Below are 24363 nucleotides of genomic sequence, written 5' to 3'. Positions count from 1 at the left end.
CCTCAGTCTCCTGAGTAGTAGGATTCTAGATGTGTACTGGCTTTTTCTTTTTCTCTCTTTCCTTTTTTTTCTCCTCACATTTTTTTTATTCTTTGTCATTTAAAAACACAGCAAAAAGATCAGGAGTTTGAGGCCAGCCTGGCCTCTATAACCAGCCTGGCCTGTAGCAAAACAAAAGAACAAAACCAAAACCAAGAACAACCATCCTTAACAACAACAAAGCCTGTTGGATTTGTCTGCCTAGGCTGGCTTCAAATCCTGATTCTCAGATCTCAGCCTCCTGAATAAGCTAGGATTATAGATGTGAGCCACTGGTGTCTGGCTACAAAAAGATTTAATTTTAACCCAAGTCTCAGTGATAGGCTGAGGCCTACTTGGAAGCATAGAGTGCGCAGTTTGTCCCAGCTGCACACAGAGTTAGCAGTGGATATGCAGAAGGACATTAGATGCTCAAAGCAGTAGCCAACGATGTCATCTGAGGGAGACTGTCACACAGAAAGTGAAATCAGATCTGGGATCCAATCACATGTCTAGGATGGATACAGATACAGAGTATTGTACATGGAAAGGACAAAAAAAAGTTGGCTTTAAAATGTTTTGTTTTTTTCTGGTGCTAGAAATTGGACTTGTGGCCTTTCCTATGTGAAACATGGTTCCACCATGTGAATATGGTTCTACCTCGTGAAACATGGCTCTACTTCCCTGGAGATACCTTAGTGATTTTTGATGCTCATGAAACATTGTAGTTTAGGGAAATGTCTTCATCTGTACTTGGACTTATCTTGCTAATATTTCTCATTGTTTAGAGCTTTTGATTTATCATATGGACCTTTGGAATACAAGTAAATACATATGATTTCATTTTCAAAGACACATTATACTTAGGTATCTGTTGACACTTTGCATAACAATATTTTTTGTTCAAGTACATGACTTTTAGTTTAATTTTATTAGATATGTAATCTGTCACAGGGAAAGTTAAACTTGCTTCTCCAAACCATGGTTACAATCAAATCCGAAAATCATCTAGGGTTCTTGTTAAAAAAAAAAATTGAAGGTTTCACCAGTGGTTCATGCCTTTAATCCTAGCTACTCAGAAAGCTGAGGCCTGGAGGATAGAGGTTCAGAGCCATCCAGGGAAGAAATGTTTGCTAGACTCTATCTCTAAAACAACAAACAAAAAACGGGTTGGAAGCATAGCTAAAGTGGTAGAAAGCCAGTCTAGAATGCACAAGTCCTAATCCAAAACTCTAGTTCTACCAATGAAAAAAAAAAAACTTAAGTAAGCTTTAGAGCTCTTTGATAGTTTTAAGTTCCTTTGGAACAGAACACACACACAAAAAAAGAGTCTAAAGGTAGAGTCTAAAGGTAGTTCCCAGGATTTAAAGGTAATGCTCTACAGGAAGTTTTACAGACCAGAGATATGGCCTTCAGTTCTTTATGATATCACTTGGTGATAGCTGTGTACATTAAGGACTCCAAAAACTTCAAAGTATATTTCTACAACACAAGTTCATCTTGTAGAAGCATTTCCTAGAGCTGAAACAAAAATTATTGTGGGAAGTATAATTCTATTTAAGCAAGTTCCTGGGGGTAGGAATTTTTGAATTACGATTCAAAAATCAAGTTCTAAACGTCAATGTCTAAGTCAATCTCAGTCAGAGTAAAATGTTTTTAAGCACTGCAGATCAATACCACCACCCCCATCAAAGTGTAGTCTGGGATTTCTGGACATTTTTTTTTTTTTCAAAGAAAAGGAAGGTAAACAAATCACACTTAACTAGCTACCTGGACCCAGGGATACAAGCTGTGGTTTCTGTTTTGCTGTTGTTTATGGCAGCTCATCCAAGTGAAAAGTATGGGGAAAATTCTCCTCATTTCCTCCTCCAAACTAGGAAGAGGAAAGTAAATACAGAAGGAAGAATACTTGAATATTGGGGGAGGGGGCATTTAATAACACTTTACAGATTCCAAAGCATTTTTACATGCTTTAAATTCTTTCTTCCAGGACCTCAAAGTCTATTCTGGTCAGAATCACTCAGGTTTCTCAAGACGAAGTCTGAGTCCCTTAGGAATGCCCAAGAGCGCGTGAGGTGACTGCCGAAAAACTGACCGCTTGCAGAACCACAAAGAAGATACTTTTACATGGATGTATGGGAGTTTTGGTTATGATTTTAGGAAGTAGTCAGGACACATAATTACCACCTTGTAGCCTGAACTCTCTCTGCTCCTCCAAAGTATTTTGGTTTTGAGGGAAATACTACAAGAGAAATCAAAGTGATTGCTGCAAACCATTAACATTTTTAGAAAATGTCTAATGCTCTGTCGAGATATAGCTCAAACTGCATGTAAAATACAATGAGTTTGCCTCTCCAAAACAAAAACAAAACCTTGTGACATTTTAATCTTTCATATAAGCAAAAGAACAGAGTCAAAATTTTATTTAGGCTAAAAATATGCCCCCTATTAAGATAAAATCAACACATTTAATATTATCTATCTCATTAAGGAGAAACTCAATGTGATAACAAAATTGACTCCAAAAACAGCTGTAGTCATGGATACACTACTTAGGTTTTGGTGCTCGGTCTCCATTCAAGTCCTTAGGGATCACTGTATATTTTTGTTTGTGTGCCCTAATCGTTAAAATGAAACCAGTGCACCCCAACTTCACCCCAGATGACTCATGTAGGTGATCTGTAGACCACCAAGAGGAACAACACTGGCAGTCTTGTCCCTCCATCCCGAAATCAGGACTGGATGCTAGGTCCTCTCCATCCCAGGCAGGAACCTCATTCTGGACCCCAGTAGCTGCCTGTTGGGCAAGCCATTTATATCCAATAACAGCTTCTACTATCACTACCAGATGAGGATTTTCACCACAATGATGATAACACATAAAATCAACCAGCAGCGGCTTGCACGGACACCAGGGCAACCACACTGAAGACGCCCAAGCGTTAAATACAAAGGGGAACTGACCTGCTTCTTCTGGTGTGTGTTTAATAGAGTCAGAAACAAGGCATAACATCTGGAGTAGCTGGCCAGGGCTGCGCAGCAGTCACGGTAAGAAGTTAGCTTGCTGCCGAAATGCCAAATGAGAAACAAAATGTTATTTTTCTACAAAATTCAAATACACAGTATGATTTAATGCGAAACTTCAAAGCACTGCCCAGTTCATGGAAAGGGATCCGGAAATACAATTCCAGCCTAGAGAGGCTGCAGAGGGGCTTGCTGTCAACTCTGAGGCTGGTGGGTGGGGAGGGAAGATAAGAGAATTCAAAATAAAAATCCTCTGTAGCTGGGGGTGTAGCTTAGTGGCAGAGAGCTTGCCTAGCACGTACAAGGCTCTGGGTTTGATTCCTGCCCAAACAATCATTCACTCAATCAATCGAACAAGCAAAGGAATAAACACTTTTTTTTTGGGGGGGGGAGTAGGGGGTCGGCACTTAGCTCAGTGGGAAAGTGCCTGCCTATCGAGCCCTGAGTCTGGTAATGGTGTTGGTGGTATCCTTTGAAAAATAGAAACTTTTAGGCTGTAATACATTTGATGCTGTAAATTTACACTATCCCATAAAGGCTCAGAAAACAGAAGCTAAGAAATTTACACACTATCCATTGGATGACAGTGAATTCCCAACTGTATCAGAAGGAAATGTAAAACTGTTTTTGTGTTCAGTGGAGCTCATAGCTTTATATGTACTTGCCTGGCAGGTGCTTTACTGCTTTTGAATTGTGTCCCAGCGGAAACTGTTCTAACATAGCGGGCTAACCACGCTACCCAAATATCAGGAGAAATGAACATTAGGGCAAACAGTTTCAAAATGTGGAGCGCAGGCAAAGAAACCAGACCTAAAGGCAATACTGACAATAAGGAGATGGCCATCACCTTTTATTAATTAGTAGACCAAAAGGTAAAACATTCCAAATAGCTTTAAAATCTGACCATGTGGCAGGCCACAAATAAGCCTCCATACATTTTCAGAGAGCTGATCTTCCTCAGCTGGGAAGATGTCTTGAACTCAGGAGCTTGAAATTAGCCTGAGCAGCATAGTGAGAAATTACTTCAAAAAATAGATAAATACATTAAAAAGCAACTAAACTAGACACTAATTTAAAAAATTAGTTTAAAATGTATCTTTAGGGCTGGGAAGGTGGCTCAGTGGTAGAGTGCTTGCGTTGCATGCATGAAGCCCTGGGTTCGATTTCTCAGCACCACATAAGCAGAAAAAGCTGGAAGTGGGGCTGAAGCTCAAGTAGTAGAGCGCTAGCCTTGAGCTGAAGCACTGTGGGACAGCGCCCAGGCCCAGAGTTCAGGCCCCATGACCAACAAAAAATTAATCAATTAATTTTAAAAATTCATACACACACATATCTTTTGAAAATTAAACATACCTATTTTATGGGTCACAAAATAAGAAAAATCTAAAAAATATTTAATCTGAATAATAACAAAAAGACTTCAAATGAAAACTTACAGGGCACAGCTAATGCAGTATTTAGAGGATTTTTTTTTTTCAATTGTGGGGCTTGAACTTAGGGCCATGGCTCTGTCCCTGAGCTCTTCTGCTCACATTGAACTATGTGCCACTTCCAGTTTTTGAATGGTTAATTGGAGATAAGAGTCTCACAGAGACTTTTCTGCCTGGGCTGGCCTCAAACCACGATCCTCAGATCTTAGCTTCCATAGTAGCGAGGATTACAGGCATGAGCCACTGGCGCCTGGCTAGAGGGAAATTTGTAGCCTTAAGAATACCAGAAAGAAGGGCTGGGAAGGTGGCTCAGTGGTAGAGCGCTTGCCTTGCATGCATGAGGCCCTGGGTTCGATTCCTCAGCACCACATAAGCCAAAAGAAAAAAGCCTGAAGTAGCGCTGTGGCTCAAGTGGTAGAGCACTAGCCTTGAACTGAAGAGCTGAGAGATAGTGCCCAGGCCCAGAGTTCAGGCCCCACGACCAGACCCCCCAAAAAATAAATAAATAAAAGAATACCAGAAAGAAAAGAGTTGAGTTTCTAACTAAAGAAGATAGAAGGAAAATATAAAATACAGAGAGCAGAAGAAAGTAATAAAGATAAGAACAGAAGGAATAAGAAAACAGACACACAATGAAGTTTATTAATAAATCTGTTGGTTCTTTGCAAAAACTAATAAAATGGGCAACTTTGGTAAGAGTTTTTAAGCGATAGAGAATGTTCATAAATAATTCAAATTAGGAATGAAAACCAGTATCAGAAGGACATGAACATAGTGATTAAAAGAATGAATTCTGAAGTCATAATGTCTGATTTGAACAGTAGCTCTCTGAATTACTTATAATCTTAGGAAAACTACTAAACTATTCTATGTCTCAGTTTCCTCACATGTCAAACAAAGATGATTCTAATCTTAAAAAGTTGTTATAAGGATTAAATGAATTAGTATTTGCAAAGTACCTAGAATAGTGCCCAGCATAGAGTAAGTATTGCACCAGTATTTAAGTAAGTAAAATAAATAAAATAGAACATAAAAATACAACAGAGGCTGGAAAGGTGGCTCAGTGCTAGAGTGCTTGCCTTGCATACATGAGGCCTTGGGTTCGATTTCTTAGCACCACATAAGCAGAAAAAGCCAGAAGTGGCGCTGTGGCTCAAGTGGTAGAGCCTTGAGCTGAAGAGCTGAGGGACAGTGGCCAGGCTCAGAGTTCAGGCCCCATGACTGACCAAAAACAAACAAAAAAAAAACAAAAAAACAACCAATAACAACAACAAAAAACCAACAGAGCTAAGTGCCGGTGGCTCATACTTGTATTTCTAGCTACTGAAAAGGGTAAGCTCTGAGGATCAAGGTTTGAAGCCAGCCCGGGCAGACTTTTAACTCTAATTAACCACCAAAAAGCTGGAAATAAAGCTGTGGCTCAAGTGATATCCTTAGCTTAAAAACTCAAGAGACAGTGCCAAGGCTCTGAGTTCAGGACAGGCACAATAGAAAAATAAAAGTACAAGAGAGGTTGAAAAGATAATATGAGAACATCTGGAATAATTAAGTTATTTAGCTCTTTTGTTGTCGTTGTTAGTCATGGCGCTTGAACTCAGGGGCCTACGGGCTGTTTCTGAGCTCTTTATTACTCAAGGCTAGCACTCTTACCACTTCGCACCACAGTGCCACTTTGGTTTTCTTGGCGATTAATTGGAGATAAGAGTCTCATGGACTTTCCTGCCCTGGCTGGCTTTGAACCATGATCCTCAAATCTGAGCCTCCTGAGTAGCTAGGATTACAGGCCTGACCTACGGGCACTGGCTTTTGTTTACTGTTTTTTAAAGACAAGGTTTCACTATGTAGCCTAGGGTTTCCTTATATTCTCCACCTGCCTGGCACAGCCTCCTGGCATGGAACATATGCTGTTTGAAAACTTAGAAAATGTTTGAAGTTCCTGCAAAAGAACAACTTTTGAAACAAAAATGCAAACTTTTGAAATATGACTAAACATACAATTATTAAAGAACATGATTAGCCAGGCATAGTGGCATGTGCCTGCAATCCGAACTACTCAGGAGGCTGGGGTAGAAGTCCAAAAAGTTTGGGGTCAGTCTGCATAGCATAGACTGGTGAAAGAAAGGAGGGAGAGAGAAGAGAGGGAGAAGGGAGGAGGGAGAGAGGAAAGGAAAGGAAAGAAACAAAGGGAAAAGAAATTAAACAGGAGCCAACAACAAAATACATAGAGAATAAAAACGCACTCATAGGTAGAGGGGAGGGAAAGTAGGAGAAAAATGAGGGAAAGAGTAACAAGTTTGACAAGAAATGTACTTCTTTCTTATGTACCTGTTACCCCTCTGTACATCACGTTAACACACACACACACACACACACACACACACACACACAACACACACACACACACACACAATAAGAATAACTTTGAAGCTGAGTGCCAGTGGCTCATACCTGTAATCCTAGCTACTCAGGAAGCTGAGATCTGAGAATCATGGTTTGAGGCCAGCCCAGGCAGAAAAGTCCCTGTGAGTCTCTTATCTCAAATAAATTACTCAAAAAAGCTGGAAGTTGGGGTAGGATTGTGGCTTTGTGGTAGAGCACTTGCCTAGCCTTCATGAAGCCCTGGGTTTGATTCTTCAGTACCACATACACAGAAAAAGCCAGAAGTGGCACTGTGGCTCAATTGGTGGAGTGCTGGGAAGTGCCCAGGCCCTGAATTCAAGCACCAGGACTGGCAAAAAGAAAGAAAGAAAAAAAAAAGAAACTGGAAGTGGTGCTGTGGCTCAAGTGGTAGAAAGATAGCCTTGAGAATAAAAAAAGCTCAGTTATAGCACCCAGGCCCTGAGTTCAAGCCTTCAAGTCTCAGGACTAGTGCACACGCACACATACACACACACACACACACACACACACACACAACACACACACACACACACACAACATTGTGTGAACTTTACCTACTTTTAAAAAATAGATACATTTACTGTAGTTTTCAAAAACTCTTCTAAGAAAACAAAAAAGTTTGAATACTTCCTAACTCATTTTATGAGGCTGGTATAAAGTTTACACTAAAACCACACAAAGACAATAGGAGAAAGAAAAGGAAAGGTCAATGTAACTATGACCAAAGATGAAAAATCCTAACAATATACTGAGTAACCAGATTTAGCCATGAAAAATTGTTCATGTAATTTGCCACAGTAATGGACTGAAAAAGTTAGTTCATATAACCAAAAGAGATCCAAGGCCAGCATATGAGATAGTAACCCTGCTTCATGACAGAGAATCACTTTCTAAATGGTATCTATAAAAATCTACAATAAATATTGTTTTTGACAAATGGCCATAAAAGTAATTTAAAGTCAGGAGAAAGCATACTCAACCTTCTCCCAATTTTGTATTAAATTGCTAATCAATGTGACTGCAAAAAAGATGGAGATAGGTGGGTATGAGTTTCACCACTGGGGAAAATAAATCTTATTTGCAGCCGGAGGATTGTGGTTTGAGGCCAGACCAGGCAGAAAAATTAGTAATGATTCCATCTCCAAAATAATCAGCAAGAAGTTGACTGGAGGTATGGCTCAAGTGGTCGAGTATCAGTGTATCAGCCCAGCAAAGGAGAGACTCTAACTTCAAACCCCAGTACAAAAACAAAAACACAACAACAACAACAAAAACCACTCACAAAACCAAAGGTTCCCAGATACAAAGTTAATAGGTAAATATTGATACTATTAAAATACATTAGTAACAAGCTGTGAAAAAATAACTCTTTTTTTTGGTGCTGGCACCAGGGCTTGAACTCAGGCCCTTGCGATTTTGCTCAGCTTTTTCACTCACAGCTGGCACTCTACTACTACTTCAGCTGCATTCCCCATCAAGCATTTTTGGTGATTAGCTGTAAGTAAGAGTCTTGAGGGCTTTTCTGCCTCAGCTTGCCTTAAACCTCATTAGATCTCCGGAGTAGCTAGTATTATAGGCAGTATTATAACCAGTGCCTGGCTGAGAAAAAATATTTTTGTAAAGATCTGCATTCATAATTGCAGCAAATACCATGTAAGATCTAGGAATTTGTCTAGAATATATGTGCAAAATCTTTATGGGGATAATTATAAAATTGTATAAAAGGGCATAAAAATTAAAAAGGCCAAGTATGGTATCCAGCAACTCGGGAATCTAAGGCAGGAGGATCTCAAGTTCAAGACCAGTCTACACTACAAATTGAGACTGTTTTAAAGAAGAAAAAGCTGGGTGCAATGGCTCAAGCCTATAATCTTAGCTACTTGAGAGGCAGAGATGTAGGCAATCACAGCTTCAGGCCAGAATTGGTCAAAAGAAGTTTGTGAGACACCATCTCAGCCAATGGCTGCAAGCTCAGTGACACGGGAAAGCATAAGCAGGGAACTCACAGCCCAGACCAGTTAAGCATGAAGCAAGACACTACCTCAAAAACAACACCACAAAAGGGGGTTAGAGGCCTAGTTCAGGTGGTAGAGCTCCTGCCTAGCAAGCACCCTTTAACGAGCAGTAAGCAAGAAATATAAATGCATAATTTAAAGACAGCTCTAAACTTTAACAACATCTTGCTTTGAGGCAACCTAGGTCTAAATGATCATTTCTTCTAGAAGAAAGTATTAGAATGATTTGTGAGTATGTGAGCCCAAGTTCAAACAATAGAACTAACTAAATCTCTTACTAACTAAATCTGACCAATGATCGATCTTGGTTAAAACTCTTACATCCTGCTTCTGAGTCTACCACAGAGTTTCCTATATGACGCTTTATCTCCAGGGAGCTGAAAAAGAAAATGGAAACAAACAATCAAACCCTCTAGGTTAGTTCACCGCTGGCCTAAGAAATAAGGTGGCTTACAAGTGTATGAATTTGGAGTTGTCATACAATCACACAGGAAATGAAATCTGTTTAAATCATGTTCTTTACCCTGGGGCCACTGGATTTAAAACATTTTCTATGACACAAAGTAAAGAGCAAAAATGAATAAGTAAATAATAAAAGAATTCCTAGTCAGTTACCCAAAGGAACTCCAAAGGGAAGCATTAGCACTTTTCTCAGGTTCCTGCATGCCCGCCATCTACCCACCTGAATATTCTGGCAATATTAGTACACACGTCCTTGTCTCCCATGTACTGGCCAAGCACCATGCAGAGCTGGGGCAGGGCGCTGACACTGAGCATCTTACTTCTCACTAGCGACGAATCGACCATGTTTCTCAGTGTAGCAGTGATCTGCGGTAAAAGCAAGTATGTGTGTCAATTTTTGAGAGTTTCTTTGTTTTTTACTCATATACATATATATTTTACTCCAATATGGTAGGTGTATAAAGGGGCATGTGTGCACGTGCATATAATGTATCCTGATGAACCTCGCCCTCTCTATCATCCTCCCCTATTCCACTCCTCTCTTCCCTAGACATGGCGCTGTTTTTTAAGCTGGAGGATATAGCCATGCCAGGCTACACACCACAGTTCACCCCATCACCCCCATAACTCCATCAGTAAATCAAACCCCTTATGATTCTCTCACAGGAGAATACATCCCCGCACAAGTAACATGAAATGAAAAGACAGAAAGCCTATTTGGGTTCAAAGGTAAAGAATGGAATAATAAATAGCCACAAATGCTGCGACCATGGGATATGTAACATTTTTCTTCTAGTCTCATTGTCTTTGGAGGAGGCAAGACTTGAGATCTTACACACTTGTGCTACTTTGGGGTTTTTTTTTTTTTTTTAATTAAACAGGAAAGCTATCAACTTTAACCTTTGTCCAAGAGAACAATTTAGAGCCAGGCACATGGTTGCTCAGGCCTGTCATCCTAGTACTGAGATGGGAGGATCCCTGTTCCAAGCCCACCTCCCTGGGCAGTCTGTGAGACTCCATTCACGGAGGAAAGTTGGTCGTCACACTGTGAGCCCAGCAGTGCCCCGGAGACTAAAGACGGGATTGCAGCTCAGGTGCGCCCCCTGGTGGGGAGCTAGATCCCATCCTAATATCAGTGCAAAACAGGGTCAATATCTGCCTGCCTAGCAAAAACAAGTCCTTTACCAGTTCTAACACGAGTACTGCTAAGAGAGAAGAGGAAGGAAGGGAAGAGAAAGGCAAAATGGGCTTTAAGATGCTTTTGAAAAAAGCAGACTAAGGAAATAATGCTGCATGAAAGAAACACGAACTTTCTGAAGGGGTCCTGGTGGCCTGTGTGTTTATACCCTGTTCTGTTTCATTCAAGACTGCAGCTCCTTCTCAGGCTCTGAACTCCACACCTGCTCCTTCCACACCTGATTGATCTCCTGTCTGTCTCTTCTCTCCATCACCACGTCCCTGCAACTTCATCTCTTCCCCAGACCCTACAGAGTCCCTGGAAGAACTTCTACAGTCTCTCTCTCATCCCCCCCAGGGCTGCTCGCTGCTGCTGCAGAGGGCTTTGGAAACCCAGCCTTCCTGCTCAAAGGCCAGTGAGATAAGACTTAGGCAAAGAATTCAAAACTGGTGTGTTGTGGACACTGACAGAAGGACCTAAGACATACAGTACAGTCTTGCCAACTTGCAGCTCTCTAAGCCTATGGGAAATGACAGGCTTTGGTTTGACCATGCCAGGCCAAAGGCTCCCGAATCTGATGTGTGAGAGGAATTGGTTATGTTTATTTGAATATCTGGCACTTCATGATTCATAACCTAGTTTTCCAGGAATGACCACCTACAAGTCTGTAGTCTCCAATAAAGGCTTGAGGTCTTGGGACCAGCAACCTAGGCTGCTCCTTCCTGAATCTGCCCCTTATGTGGAAGATGAACTTTTGCTTTGCTTTCACTTTGCTTTGCCTTAATAAACTTTCTCTTTCAAGACTAAGAACCTTCTGCGTAAAATCCAGGAAGCACAGGATTAGGAGGCAACACTCATGTAAAGCTCCTTACTCTTTTTCATTTTGCTTTGTTTTGTTTTGCTTTGCTTTTATACTAGTAGTGGGATTTGAACTCAGAGCCTGGGTCACTGTCCCTTAGATGTTTTGTTTAAAGCTGCCACTTTGCCATGTGATCTACACTTATACTTCCAACTTTTTGGTGGTTAATTGGAGATAAGAGTCTCACAGACTGTTCTGCCCAGGCTGGCTTTGAACTAGGATGCTCAGATCTCTGCATTCTGAGAAGATAGGATTACAAGCATGTGCCACCAGTGCCCAGCTTCATCCGTGTTGACATCCATCCTGCCTCTCCCATCCTACCACAGGATCATCATCACTGATTTATTATGTGTATGTACTGGTCCTGGGGCTGAATTCAATGCCTGGGCGCTGTCCTTGAGCTTTTTTGCTCAAAGCTACTGCTTTACCACTTTGAGCCACAGCTCCACTTCTAGCTTTCTGCAGTTTAATTGGAGATAAGAGTCTCGTGGACTTTCCTGTCCAGGCTGGCTTCGAACCATGATCCTCAGATCACAGCTAGGATGACAGGGGTGAGCCACTGATGCCCAGCATCATCACTGTTCTCATCCCCCTTCATGGCAAACCTCTTTAGTCTACACAGCACTTCTTCCTCCAACTACTCAGAAGCAATAAAATGTGCAAGCAAAAACTCTTCAGTGTTCAGTTACTCACTGGCTGAAGCTAGAGGGAGAAGGGGATGGAGCACGGCAGTGGGGAGGAGGAAGATGAAAAGGAGAAGGGACAAGCAAGGATTTTCTCTTTAAGAAACCTAACAACAGGCTGGGAAGGTGGCTCAGTGGTAGAGCGCTTGCCTTGCATGCCTGAGGCCCTGGGTTCGATTCCTCAGCACCACATAAGCAAAAAGAAAAAAGCCAGAAGTGGTGCTGTGGCTCAAGTGGTAGAGTGCCTTGAGCAAAAAAGCCAAGCAAGAGCACAGGCCCTGAGTTTAAACCTCAGTACCAGCATACGCGCGTGTGCACTTGCGCACGCATGCACGTGCGCGCGCGCGCGCGCACACACACACACACACACACACACACACACACACACACCTTGAATTTAAAAAGTTCAATGGGCTGGGATGTAGCTCAGTGACAAAGCACTGGCCTAGCAAGGGCAATGTCTTTGATTTAACCCCTAGTACCAAAAAAAAAAGACAAAAAGTACAATAAACAAATAAAAAGAAAATTTATTCATAACTGCTGGGCACTGGAGGCTCACACCTGTAATCCTAGCTACTCAGGAGGCTGAGATCTGAGGACTGTGTTTCAAAGCCAGCCTGGGCAGGAAAGTCCATGAAACTGATATCTTCAATGAGTCACCAGAAAAACCCAAAGTGACCCCGTAGCTTAAAGTGGTAGAGTGCTAGCCTTGAGCAAAATAGCTCAGTGATAGCACCCAGGACCAACTTGAAAAAAAAAAAAGTTCAAGGAATTGGCAGACATCTTGGTGAACCAGTACTTAATACCTTGAGACAAAAAAGTCTGGAAGAGGCTACCGGGCAGATGCAGCTATAAAGATTCCCGACCTTGTGAGCAGCCTCCAGTCTTTGGGAGCCTCTGGCAGCCAAGATGAGGGGGAGGGGTGCTGAATGCTTGGACTAATAATTTTCTCAGGGAAAAATGCAGAAAGCTGAGTGGGATGAGAGAAGGTACAAAGTAGAGAGGAAAGGCATTCATGTACCCCAAACTTGAGATGAGGAAATAGAGTCAGAAAGCCTAGGAGCTCCCAGGTGGGCTGACATTTCTTTTATTTCTCCATCATCTGGAATAGCCACAGCCAAACTCCCTGGGGCTTTGTCTCAACTGAACTGCCAATGGCAGAATGGTTCACATCTCACTGATGATGTGAAAGAAGAAATACAGCCACCAGAGACCACAGACAGTATCAAATGATTGAAAACCAAAGCCACACCATTTTCCAACCTCAGTGAAACCTTCTCCTTCTAGTAATAAAAGCAAGTTTCAGGGGTTTTTTTTTGGATTTGTGCCCAGATGAGACCACATATGTGCCCAAATCACAGCCGATGTGGTAACCCAAGAAGTTTCATATTGGCTTAACTATGATTAGTGCCATTCTGCACACATGAAATGAATGGTATCAAAAATGCCAAGGTGCTTTGTTTTTATTGGGATCTACTAAGATATATGCTATGAATGCATTATTCATTCGTAATTTTTGATAATACTCGGTACCTGGCTCCTGAGGTCTCTTTGGCACATTTCAGACCGTGGGTGTCCTATTTCAGCAGGAAATGGTGCTAGCCTCAAGCCGGATGTCCTACTTTGAGCCTCAAACACTTGCCTGCTCATTGTTCTCTTCATATTCTGCCTATATGCCAGTTACCTTAGTAAAACTAGGAGAAAGCTACTATATATTTTAACACAGAAGCAATCTTGAATGGCATATAAACTATATAGAATGCCAAAAAGAAAAGGAATGTAATGAGGGTTTATAAGATCTATCAAGGTGCTGGTGGCTCACGCCTGTAATCCTACCTACTCAGGAGGCTGAGATCTGAGGATCGGATTCAAAGCCAGCCTGGGCAGACAAGTCTGAGAGACTCAGCTCCAATTAACTGGCAAAGAAAAAAGAGAGAGCAAAAAACAAGACAACAAGAAGAACAGAAATGGAGCTACAGCTCAAATGGTAGAGTGCTAGCCTTGAGCAGAGCAAAACAAAACAAAACAAAGTCAAAAGCCTGGGACTTGAATTGAAGTCTGGCTGGCGCACACACACACACACACACACACACACACACACACACACACACACGTCCACACACACATAAGAACTATCAAGTGGTAGAACACTTGCCTAGTATGTGTGAGGCCCAGGGCTGAATCCCAGCACTACAAGAAAATTTAAAAAAAAAAAATGAGCTAACTTAATCACAGGGATTTTCACAACTATCCATTAAAGTTAGTGATATCTATTCATTGTACAATGCATAACGTCCCCAGTTCTGTGAAGAGATGAGGCTGAGCAGACAGAAGTGATGAAAACTAGGGAGACCTAGTTCCTATGCTTGATCTTCCTGTAAGGAGACATCATTAGCATAATCCACCCTTCTAGCTTCCTTATTGGTGAGTGAGGATTGCTTAAGCATCGCATCCCAGCCCTTCCTCCAGCTCTCTTCTCCCTTCCTCTTGCAGGGTGTTTTCTTCTGTCCCTCCAGGGACCAGGGACAGACAACCTGTGACTTTTGATTCAGGATTGGAAAACAAGCTGGCCCTCACCTCCTCTAACCTCAGTGACAACCTCTCCATTCCCACATCCCTTCCTAGTCCATTGTTTCCAAGTTCACCTCCCAAAGGCATTGCCTGCTTAGGGCTCTGGGTCTCCCCACGGCTTCAGATCTGTTGTCTCTGGAGAATCTGGGGCAATCATGAGTTTCCCAAAAAAGGGCAGAGAAGGGAGAAGGAAGAGCTTGGGCTCTGAATGCCTACTTTCCCATGATAACTGTGAGTGGTTAGGATTTGATTTTTTTTATTATGCTGTTTACTGAGATTTGAACTCATGGCCTCAAGAGCTCTTGGGCCACAGTTCCATGCTTAGCTTTTTATTGGTTAACTGGTGATAAGAATCGCGCACAGCCTTCTTCTTCTTCTTCTTTTGGTGGGGGAGGGGAAGATGTTGGGGCTGGCTTTGAACTGTGAGCCTCAGCTCTCAGCTTCCTGAAGTAGGTAGAATTACAGGCATGAACCACCAGTAACTGGTTAGTTTTGCTGCTGGGTTTGGCATTTCTTTATAGGAAGGACAGTTCCTGAAAATAGTTGTCTCCTTCCAGTCAACAAACACATCATTAAAATTGTTTGTGCCATGAAAAAATTAGCAAGCTTAGTAACCAATGCCATGCATTGTGACCATCCAACCTCAGGAACGGTTCACTAAGCAAAATAAACTAGACAGTACTTGTATTAACTCTATTCTTTGCGTATCTATTTCTTGGTTTTGATAACTCCTAGAGTTATGTAAGTTGTAACCATCATGAGACCTCTCTGTACTATTTTTGCAACATTTTGTGAATTTGTACTTAGTTTGAAATAAAAGCTTAAGAAAAATAAAGGGCCAGCCACAAAAGCACCCTGTATATTCCATTTGTATTATGCAGTAGAACAGGAAGAGCTTTCAGTGTGGTGAAAGAGATCAGAAAACTGGCTCTCTTTGGGGGACAGAGAAGTGGGGATTCCTGGGGAGATGTGGGGGGAAGGTTTCTGAGGTAATATGTATCTTGTGTGCCTTGATGAGGATGTCGGCCAGTCACATGACAGTGTACTTTCGTCAAACAGTGTACTTTTGCCAAACAGGCCAGATTTAAGCATTTCACTATATGCCAATTTCTACTCAGTCAAAACTGAAAGAAATCCTCACCTGCTGCCTCCTCTTCAACCCTTCAAAAGAAATATCTCCTTTTTTGTGGTTTAACTGTTAAGTCTCCAATAATCTTATTTTCCAAAAATTATAAAATCAGAATGAAGGAACAGAACTAGAACCCAGGGAGTAGGAAGACTGGCCTTCCTGAAAACTTTGAGAAACCGAGGGGAAAATGACATTGGGATAGAAGGGAGAGAGTGGGACAAGGACTTGGGTTGGGGTGAGTCTCTAGGTTGATGCTTGAAGGCTTAGAGCCAGAGAAGCAGAACAGGATGAGAGGAAAAGAACTCCAGCCAACCATGCTCTGACACAATGCGCCTAACTTCCAAAATGGCCTATTAAAAGCAGGAAGAATTAGACGTTTCTCTAAGGATTGAATTCAAAACAAGAAACAACACAAAACCTTCCAAGACAATACTTGAGTGTTTTCCTCTATGCAATCTCAAGCCATCTGCTATGAAGGAGCTTTCTATCTACACCCATTCCTTCATCTCTATTAGAATCAGTCTAAAAAAACAAAAACAAAAACAAAAAAAACGATAGCAACATCTCTCACTGCATCTGAGATCTGGACTCTCCAATCTCTCTGGCCACAAACACATTCTCCTCCCATCACTTTTCAGCTGTTTGGGCTTGATGATTTAGGATCCTCTAATCATCTTGCTGCCATTCTGATCTCATCTGGTCCTTCCTCGTATTGATCCCAATGGCTCTTACTGCCTTGAGGCCACATTCTGCTGCCTGGCATTTGAGACCCATCATCATGATACCTTCTGCCTCCCTCCCATGACTCCCTACACAGCATGAGGCCCTCAGCATCTCCCAAGACACTATTTATTCCTAAATTAAATATTCCTTTCCCACCTTGTCAGTTTCCCAAAGCCTACGCAGCCTTCAGCCTCCATCCAGCTGCAAATGCTTTCCATCCGTGAAACTCTAACAGGCAGCTGGAGGAAACAGGATGGTGCTTGCCCTAGCCAGATGTTGAAAGTTATTAGGAGGACCCCAGAAAATGCACCAAAACTATTGAGTTCTCTGAGTTGCTGTCATAAAAGATAGCCCATCATCATAACACATAGTGTGGCCTGTTTGTATGTATGTATGTGTCATAGGGCTTAAACTTAGGGCCTGGGCTTTGTCCCTGAGCTTTTTTTGCTCAAGGCTAGCAGTCCACCCTCTTTGAGCCACAGCTCCACTTCTGGTTTTCTGGTGCTTAATTGGAGATCAGAGTCTCACAGCCTTTCCTGCCTGGGCTGGCTTTGAACCTAGCTCCTCAGATTTCAGCCTCCTGAGTAGCAAGGATTATAGGTGTGAGCCATCAGTGCTGGGCTTGTTTTTTTTTAAATCTTTGTAATGTTCTCTTTCTCTCTGGCTTGAAGATATTGACTAATACAACCTCAAGTAATTTTTTTTCGTTTTTTCTTTTTTTTTGGTTGGTTGTGGGGCTTGAACTCTGGGCCTGGGCGCTGTCCCTCAGCTGTTCAGCTCAAGGCTAGCATTCTACCACTTGAGCCACAGCGCCACTTCTGGCTTTTTCTGCTTATGTGATGCTAGAGGAATCAAACCCAGGGCCTCATGCATGCAAGGCAAGCACTCTACCACTGAGCCACCTTAGCCACCAGTAATTTATTTTTTTCTAATTGAACAAGATTGCTTTTTAAAATGTCCTATGGCTGGGACTTAGCAGGTTCTGGAGGGTATAAACAAAGAATTGTGGTTCTGCCCAGGACTTGCTAGTGATACACAGTCCCAAGAACCCTCCAAATCTCTCCTTCCTGTCCTCTCTCCCTTTTCCCCTCCTTTTCATCCTTCATTTCATTCTTTTAGATCTCTCCTTCCCTCCTTCCCCCCCTCCTTCCCTTCCTTCTTTCTTTCCTTCTTCCTTCGTTGTTTTGAGTCTTGCTACATAGCCCAGGCTGGCCTCAAACTCATGATCCTCCTGCTTCAGACTCCCAAGTGATGGGATTAGAAATGTTCCATCTCAGTTGCAGCAGTTTTTATACTCTTCCCTATACTCTTTTACATTTTAACAGAAATGATGATCATTATGTAATGAGCAATAACAATTGTTAATAAGGAAAAATTTGAATCTGACTCAAAACACTGGCAGCTAGAGAATAGTATTTTCTTAAGTTTTCTTAGCCAAAACATAGCACGCCAATAGAACTATGCATCATCCATGAACACAAGAGGTTTTTACCATCTTCTTTAAAATAGATAAAGACCAAAATCCAAAATTAATAATCCTCATAAATATTTTTAAGCATCTTGAAGTCAGGGTGTAAATCTAATTCTGAACATTTTTCTAATGGCTTAGAGCACTCTGAATGCTCAATCAATCATCATTAATTGACAAGCACATTTCAAATAGCATGAGTTATTATATCAAGAATGCTATTTTTCTATATACAAATGCTATTAAGAGTAAAATCTCATCTAAAAGAGAAGATGAGAGCCAGAGCAGCTCCAGTGAAAATAATTGAACTATGAAATTTAATCTGTCGTAAAAGCAGTAATAAAACTCCAACACATAACAAGATTTTCCTTCTTGCTCTGGTCATATTAAATGTATCTAGTTTTGTTCCCTGTGTGCCATTTACATGCCCCGGGCCCGCTCTCTCCGGGGTGTCATTTGCTTCTGCTTCTTGTTGTAGGTAGAAGCGTCATAGCCTCAGCTACCAGTCATCTTAGACGATCTTAGGCCATTCTCATTTCAAAACTCTAAGCACTCAACTCTTTCGCAAAGAGTTGCAACTTTTTCATTCAGACTTGCCTTCTTCTTAGGGCAGTGGAAATAGATGTCCACAAGCTGTGTGAAGGGCTCTATAAGAGCCACGAGTTAGCTTGAAAGGGCACATGGGTGCCCAAGCACATGCTGGGCAGAGGTGGGACAGTGGCTGCCATCCTTGTTCCTTGAGGCTTGGGGCCATTGTTTTGAATGGTAACAGAAGGAGTCATTTTACATAGCTAACTGTGTGTGTGTGTGTGTGTGTGTGTGTGTGTGTATGTGTTGGTACTAGAATCTTGAACTTAAGGCCTCTGGCTCTTTCTTGGCTTTTTCACTCAAGGCTGACCTCTACCACTTGAGCCACATGTCCACTTCTGGCTTCCTGCTGATGAATTGGTGATAAGAGTCTCAGACTTTTCTGCTCCAACTGGCTTCCAACCATGATTTTCAGATCTCAGCATCAACAGGCATGAGGGATGACATGCAGCTACATAGTTAACATTTTTAAGCAAAGCACTTACCTGAACCAACAAGTGGTCCAAATTAGGCACACATGTGCCACATTGCGCAGTATGCTCATTCATTTGCTGGATCAGATTCAGCAATATTTCCACAGCACCTTTGCTGATCATTTCATTAAGGAATCTTGGATTTCCAGAAAGGAATTTGATTGTCCCCATGCAGTATAAAAAGGCTTCAGTGTTAGTTCGCAAGTCTTCACTTCTCAGTACCTCCAATAATGATTCTGTCAAAAACATGAATTACTGTGAGTGTCTAAGTTTTCTTCTAATAGCTGGAAGAGAATATATCAGAGCACTTGTATGTGAGCATCAAATATGATTTGGAAAATATGATCGTCCAAAGCTACATGCAAATGATTGTTACGGGTTACTTAATACACAAGAAAGTATTCTTTAAATTAAATGCTGTCCTCTGCCTCTTACTGATATTTTCTTACTTTGGTTACAAAAATTTTGAGTTATTAATTTAAATCATTACGGGAGTTTAAGAGTTAAATTTCAACAAACATAAGGGTATATTTGTTGCTATATTAAAGGAAAATAAATCAAGATAGGAACTTAAAAAAAAATCTCATTTGCCATAGAAAGGGATAAATGGAATATGACACTCATCCTTTCCTAAGACAACATAAGAACATCTACCCAAATGACATCCAACTACTAGAATAATCCCGGCAACTCTACTCAGGGTAATAAATAATCTCCTATTAAGTTTATCAATGTCAACATTATTGCTTGTTTTCAGTCTACAATTCTCAATTAGGTGACTCATTGACAGACATAGATTTTAGTACTGTTTGGTCTACTGATTATGAGGAGGAGGAGGAGGAGGAAGAGAGGTTGAGATAATTTATTCTGTAATCAAAAAAAAGGCAAAGTCTTTTTTCTTGTGGTGGACACTCAGAGCAGAAACATTAACTCACAGCTGTTCATTTAGGTAACTGTGTAAGCATACAAATTATTTAGGGTATGTCAAGAATTGGTATTCCTTACAATAAGTCTCCATCTATGTTGGCAGCATTTCGATGGCAAACATACAACAGAGCTGTCTCTTACATTTTAGTCATTTCTTGGACATCAAAATAAAATAATTTTTAAATTATATATATATATATATGTATATAGCATGTACACACACACTCTTCTATACTGTCTACTGAAGAAAGGCAGGGAAGATAGGAACTAAGCACTATCACCTACAGTTTTAGGGTGGTTGGGCAGAAAACAAATGGGAGTGATAGAGGGTGAGCCATATTTCTCCAAGTATATATTTTTGTCTATTTTTCTAGCATCTTCATCAATGAAGAAAAGAAATTTGACAATGTCAAAAAGTGACTGCTTTGGGCTGGGAAGGCGGCTCAGTGGTAGAGCGCTTGCCTTACATGCTTGAGGCCCTGGGTTCGATTCCTCAGCACCCATAAACAAAAAAAAAAAAGCTGGAAGTGGCGCTGTGGCTCAAGTGGTAGAGCGCTAGCCTTGAGCTGAAGAGCTGAGGGACAGCGCCCAGGCCCAGAGTTCAGGGCCACGACGGACCCAAAACAAAACAAAACAAAAAAGTGACTGCTTTGTTTTTTTTCTAATAGGAAATGCACAGTTGTGGTTGTTTTTACTATCAATCTGTAAAGCCACTTAAGCATTATAAAAGGCACCTGCATGAATTTTAGAAACAAAAACAAAAGAAAACAACAACAAAGCAACTTGTCACACTGGACTCCACATGAGGCATTAAAGTGAATGTTAGAAACAGAGGAGGGTCAAAAGTCATCCCTACAGCGTCTGCATTTCACTAGAAAATAAAATATCCCTGCTGTTGATAGCTTTTTTTTTCTCAAAGTTTTCATCGTGCTCAGGTGCAACATTCACTCTGTAGCGGCACTGCCAAGACTCACCCAGAATGTTGTCATTGTGAAACAGAGAATCGTTCTTCTCATTCCTACTAATTTTAAATATAAGCTTGCAGATATTAAGCAGATTCTTTCTACTCACTTTAAGCTGCAGAGAAAGAAAACACTTTCATTTCTATCATAGAAGGAATAAAAACATGCCATTAAAAACACATCCTATCAAAAATGCAGCAAATATATTTTTAAGTATAAGTACAAGTTCTAAAGAAACAACTTTGAAAGTTTTAGGCTACATATTTGGCAGCTATAATGTCCAGTTAACCCAATTATACTTAGTACAATAACAAGTTTTGTTTTGTTTTTTGGTGGGTTGTAAGGCTTGAACTCTGGGCTTGGGTGCTGTTCCTGCTCTCTTCAGCTCAAGGCTAGGGCTCTACCATTTGAGCCACAGTGCCACTTCCGGTTTTCTAGTGGTTTTTATTGGAGATAGGAGTCTCACAGAGTTTCCTGCCCCAGCTGGCTTTGAACCGTGATCCTCAGATCTCAGCCTCCTGAGTAGCTAGGATAACAGGCATGAGCCACCAGCGCCCAGGTAATAACAAGTATTTATTTCTTCAAAATATTGTGTGTTTGGGGTAGGGGGGCAGTTACTGGGGCTTGCACAGTGGGTCTTGCATTCCTCACATGGCTTTTGTGCTTGAGGCTGGGGCTTACCACTTGAGCCATACCTTTACTTCCAGTTTTGGGTTTTTTTTCTGATTAGTTGGAGATAAGAGTCTGTCTGATTTGTTTGCCAGAGATGGTTTCAAACCCAGATTCTCAGGTATCAGTTTCTTGCATAGCTAGGAATACAGGCATGAGCCACTAGCACCTGGTTTCAAAAATGTCTTGTTTTAGGGCTGGGAATGTGGCTTAGATATAGAGTGCTTGCCTTGTATTCATGAAGTCCTGGGTTCGATTCCTCAGTACTACATAAACAGAAAAAGCTGGAAGTGGAGCTGTGGCTCAAGTGGTAGAATGCTAACCTTGAACAAAAGAAGCTCAGAGACAGTGTCCAGGCCCTCAGTTCAAGCCCCAAGACTGGCAAAAAAAGTTTTAAACATAAAGTTATTAATTATTTTTAGAAGAGCATATGGGAAAAAAGATCAAAAGCGTGCCAGGGAGAAAGGGAATAGGACATTGCTGATTGAATTGAACAGAGTCATTGCTTGAAAACACAAAATTAAAAAAAAATGAGAAACCAAAATTCCAGAGTAAACTGATTTAGAAAAGAACCCATGGCAGAGATGGGGAGAAAATAACAATGATATCATGTTCTCCTCTGTCATTTGCATTAAAGAGAAAAGGAACACTTTGATTAGATTATACACACATGTTTATTTTTAAGGCAATTCTGGGGTGCCTTATGATAATCATTAATGTTTAAAGTTGAAAATTACTTTCTAAGTCATGCAAAAAATCCAAGTAAACACAGAGCAATAAGGAAGTATACTTTCTTTTCAAGAAAAGCATGACTTGGATGATTAGCTGAATCAACGGTCTAAATTAGCTGAAGTAATAAAATAAACACACAAAAAATTAAAATGTCCAATGTTAGATAAACCATTACATTAAGCACACATTAAGGCACAAAGGCCTATCTTGAGATCCCTAAAGAGAACATCTTTCTCATTACTGTTAGAACAATATTGTTTAAACCTCAGAAAATAAGCTGACCTAATAGGAAAAATAAGCTGGTGTGGTGGTAGTCTGCAATCCCAAAGCTCTGGAGCCTGATTCAGGAAGATCATGAGTCTGTGTGTTTGTACATCCTAGGACTTGAACTCAGGGCCTGCATGCTGTCCCTGAACTTTTGTGCTCTAGGCTGATACTCTACCACTCGAGCTACAACTCTACTTCTGGCTTTCTGGTGGTTAATTTGAGATAAAGAATTTCACAGATTTTCCTGCCTGGGATGAGTTGGAACTGTGATCCTCACAAATTAGCCTCAGGAGCAGCTAGGATTACAGGCAAAAGCTACAAGGTTACAAGTTTAAGGCCATATTTAAGCTATATTATGAGACTCCATTAAAAAAATAAACATACAAACCTAAAAATAACCCCTTCTCCCCCAAATCATGTGATCACATGTATGACATGTGATATACTTCATCCATGAATGAATACAATGACCCAGTGCCCAAGCCTTACGCATCTAGTGAAAAGTGGCAAAGAAAATGAAAATGTTTGAGGTCAGCAATACAAGCAAAAACAGAAAAACAAAAGAAAAAAGGGAACAAAGAAAGAAGAAAGAGGGCTAGGAAGGTGGCTCACTGGTAGAGTGTTTGTCTTGCAAGCATGAAGCCCTGGGTTTGATTCCTCAGCATCACATAAACAGAAAAGACCAGAAGTGGCACTGTGGCTCAAGTGGTAGAGCACTAGCTCTTCAGTTCAAGGACAGCACCCAGTACTAGAGTTCAAGCCCCATGACCAACCAAAAAAAAAAAAAAAAGGAGAAGAAGAAGAAAGAAAAAAGGAAGGGAGAGAAAGAAGAAAGCAGAATGATAGCCTATGACAGTTTATATTCCAAAGCCAATTCCTATAACTTGATGTATTGATATCACAGGCTATTGAAAGCTTCTCATAACACGATGATGAAATTATATGTAAGGACTGTAGACTGAGTCATCCAATTCTGCCCCCCTTCCTTTTGTCCCCAGGGCTCCCTGGGCCCGCGGGCACTGCCGGTCCACTGCTTCTCCCTTCTCAGCCAGGCCCAGCCTATCACATTCAGTGTGTTCCCAGGGGGAGGCAGGATTCCTGACAAAGGTTTGCATGGCAGGGTGCTTTTCTTTTTATGTTAAAAATAAGACTTTATTTGAGTTAAAGCAAGTTTGGCAAAAGTAAGAAAGGTAAGAGAGGTTGACAAAGGGTTTCTAATATTATCTCTCTGTATAATCACAGTTGACATCAGGGCTCCTCTGCTTCTGTCTCTGTGTGAAAGCAGCTAATTTTTTTTTCCCCTCTGAATATCGTGGTATTCATACCCATACCGGATGATATATGTTCATTCTTCTGAAAAAAAAAATCTTAATACAGACTGACGTATTTTTGAAAGATTTCTTTTATGGATATAAAAGTTAAAATTAAGATGGCTTTCTAGAAATCACCATGTAACCGAAAAATATGAGAAATCAGAACAATGTTCACGGAATGCTTTTAACTACAAATATTTTTAAATGTCTGAATGATAATATTAAACTAGCAGCTAAGCTAACTAATGGCAGAAAAAAAAGAGACATAGAATCATAAAAACCAAAACAATAACAAGGAAAAAAATCCTTAAAGTTCCATTTGTCTTTCCTAGTTTTTCTTTACTAGTTCTTAGGCTAGGGTCTTTTGAAAATTTACATAGAACTCCATGACCAAAACCCACCCTAAACAGGATCTTGCCTGGAATGGCTTTGGACATTCAAGAACTAGATATAAAGTTGGATTTTGATGGTTT

The 24363-nt window shown here is 41.0% G+C and overlaps 1 protein-coding gene across 1 annotated transcript in view; it reads right to left on the bottom strand.

Moving 5' to 3' along the window:
* Armc2 (armadillo repeat containing 2) overlaps nt 1-24363 on the bottom strand; it is a 100933-nt gene that overhangs the window by 30384 nt on the left and 46186 nt on the right. The window contains exons 9-12 of the mRNA XM_042675029.1: nt 20922-21024; nt 19033-19256; nt 9570-9715; nt 2983-3082 (exon numbers count right to left, since the gene is read on the bottom strand). Coding sequence (XP_042530963.1) covers nt 2983-3082; nt 9570-9715; nt 19033-19256; nt 20922-21024 — 573 coding nt within the window. The remainder of the gene's footprint in view (nt 1-2982; nt 3083-9569; nt 9716-19032; nt 19257-20921; nt 21025-24363) is intronic.

Source organism: Dipodomys spectabilis, unplaced genomic scaffold (assembly GCF_019054845.1).
Source record: "Dipodomys spectabilis isolate Male_0828 unplaced genomic scaffold, ASM1905484v1 ptg000001l, whole genome shotgun sequence".
In the NCBI taxonomy this organism is placed as follows: domain Eukaryota; kingdom Metazoa; phylum Chordata; class Mammalia; order Rodentia; family Heteromyidae; genus Dipodomys; species Dipodomys spectabilis.
Note: the sequence above shows the minus strand (reverse complement) of the source record. Positions and strands in the feature narration are given on the sequence as shown.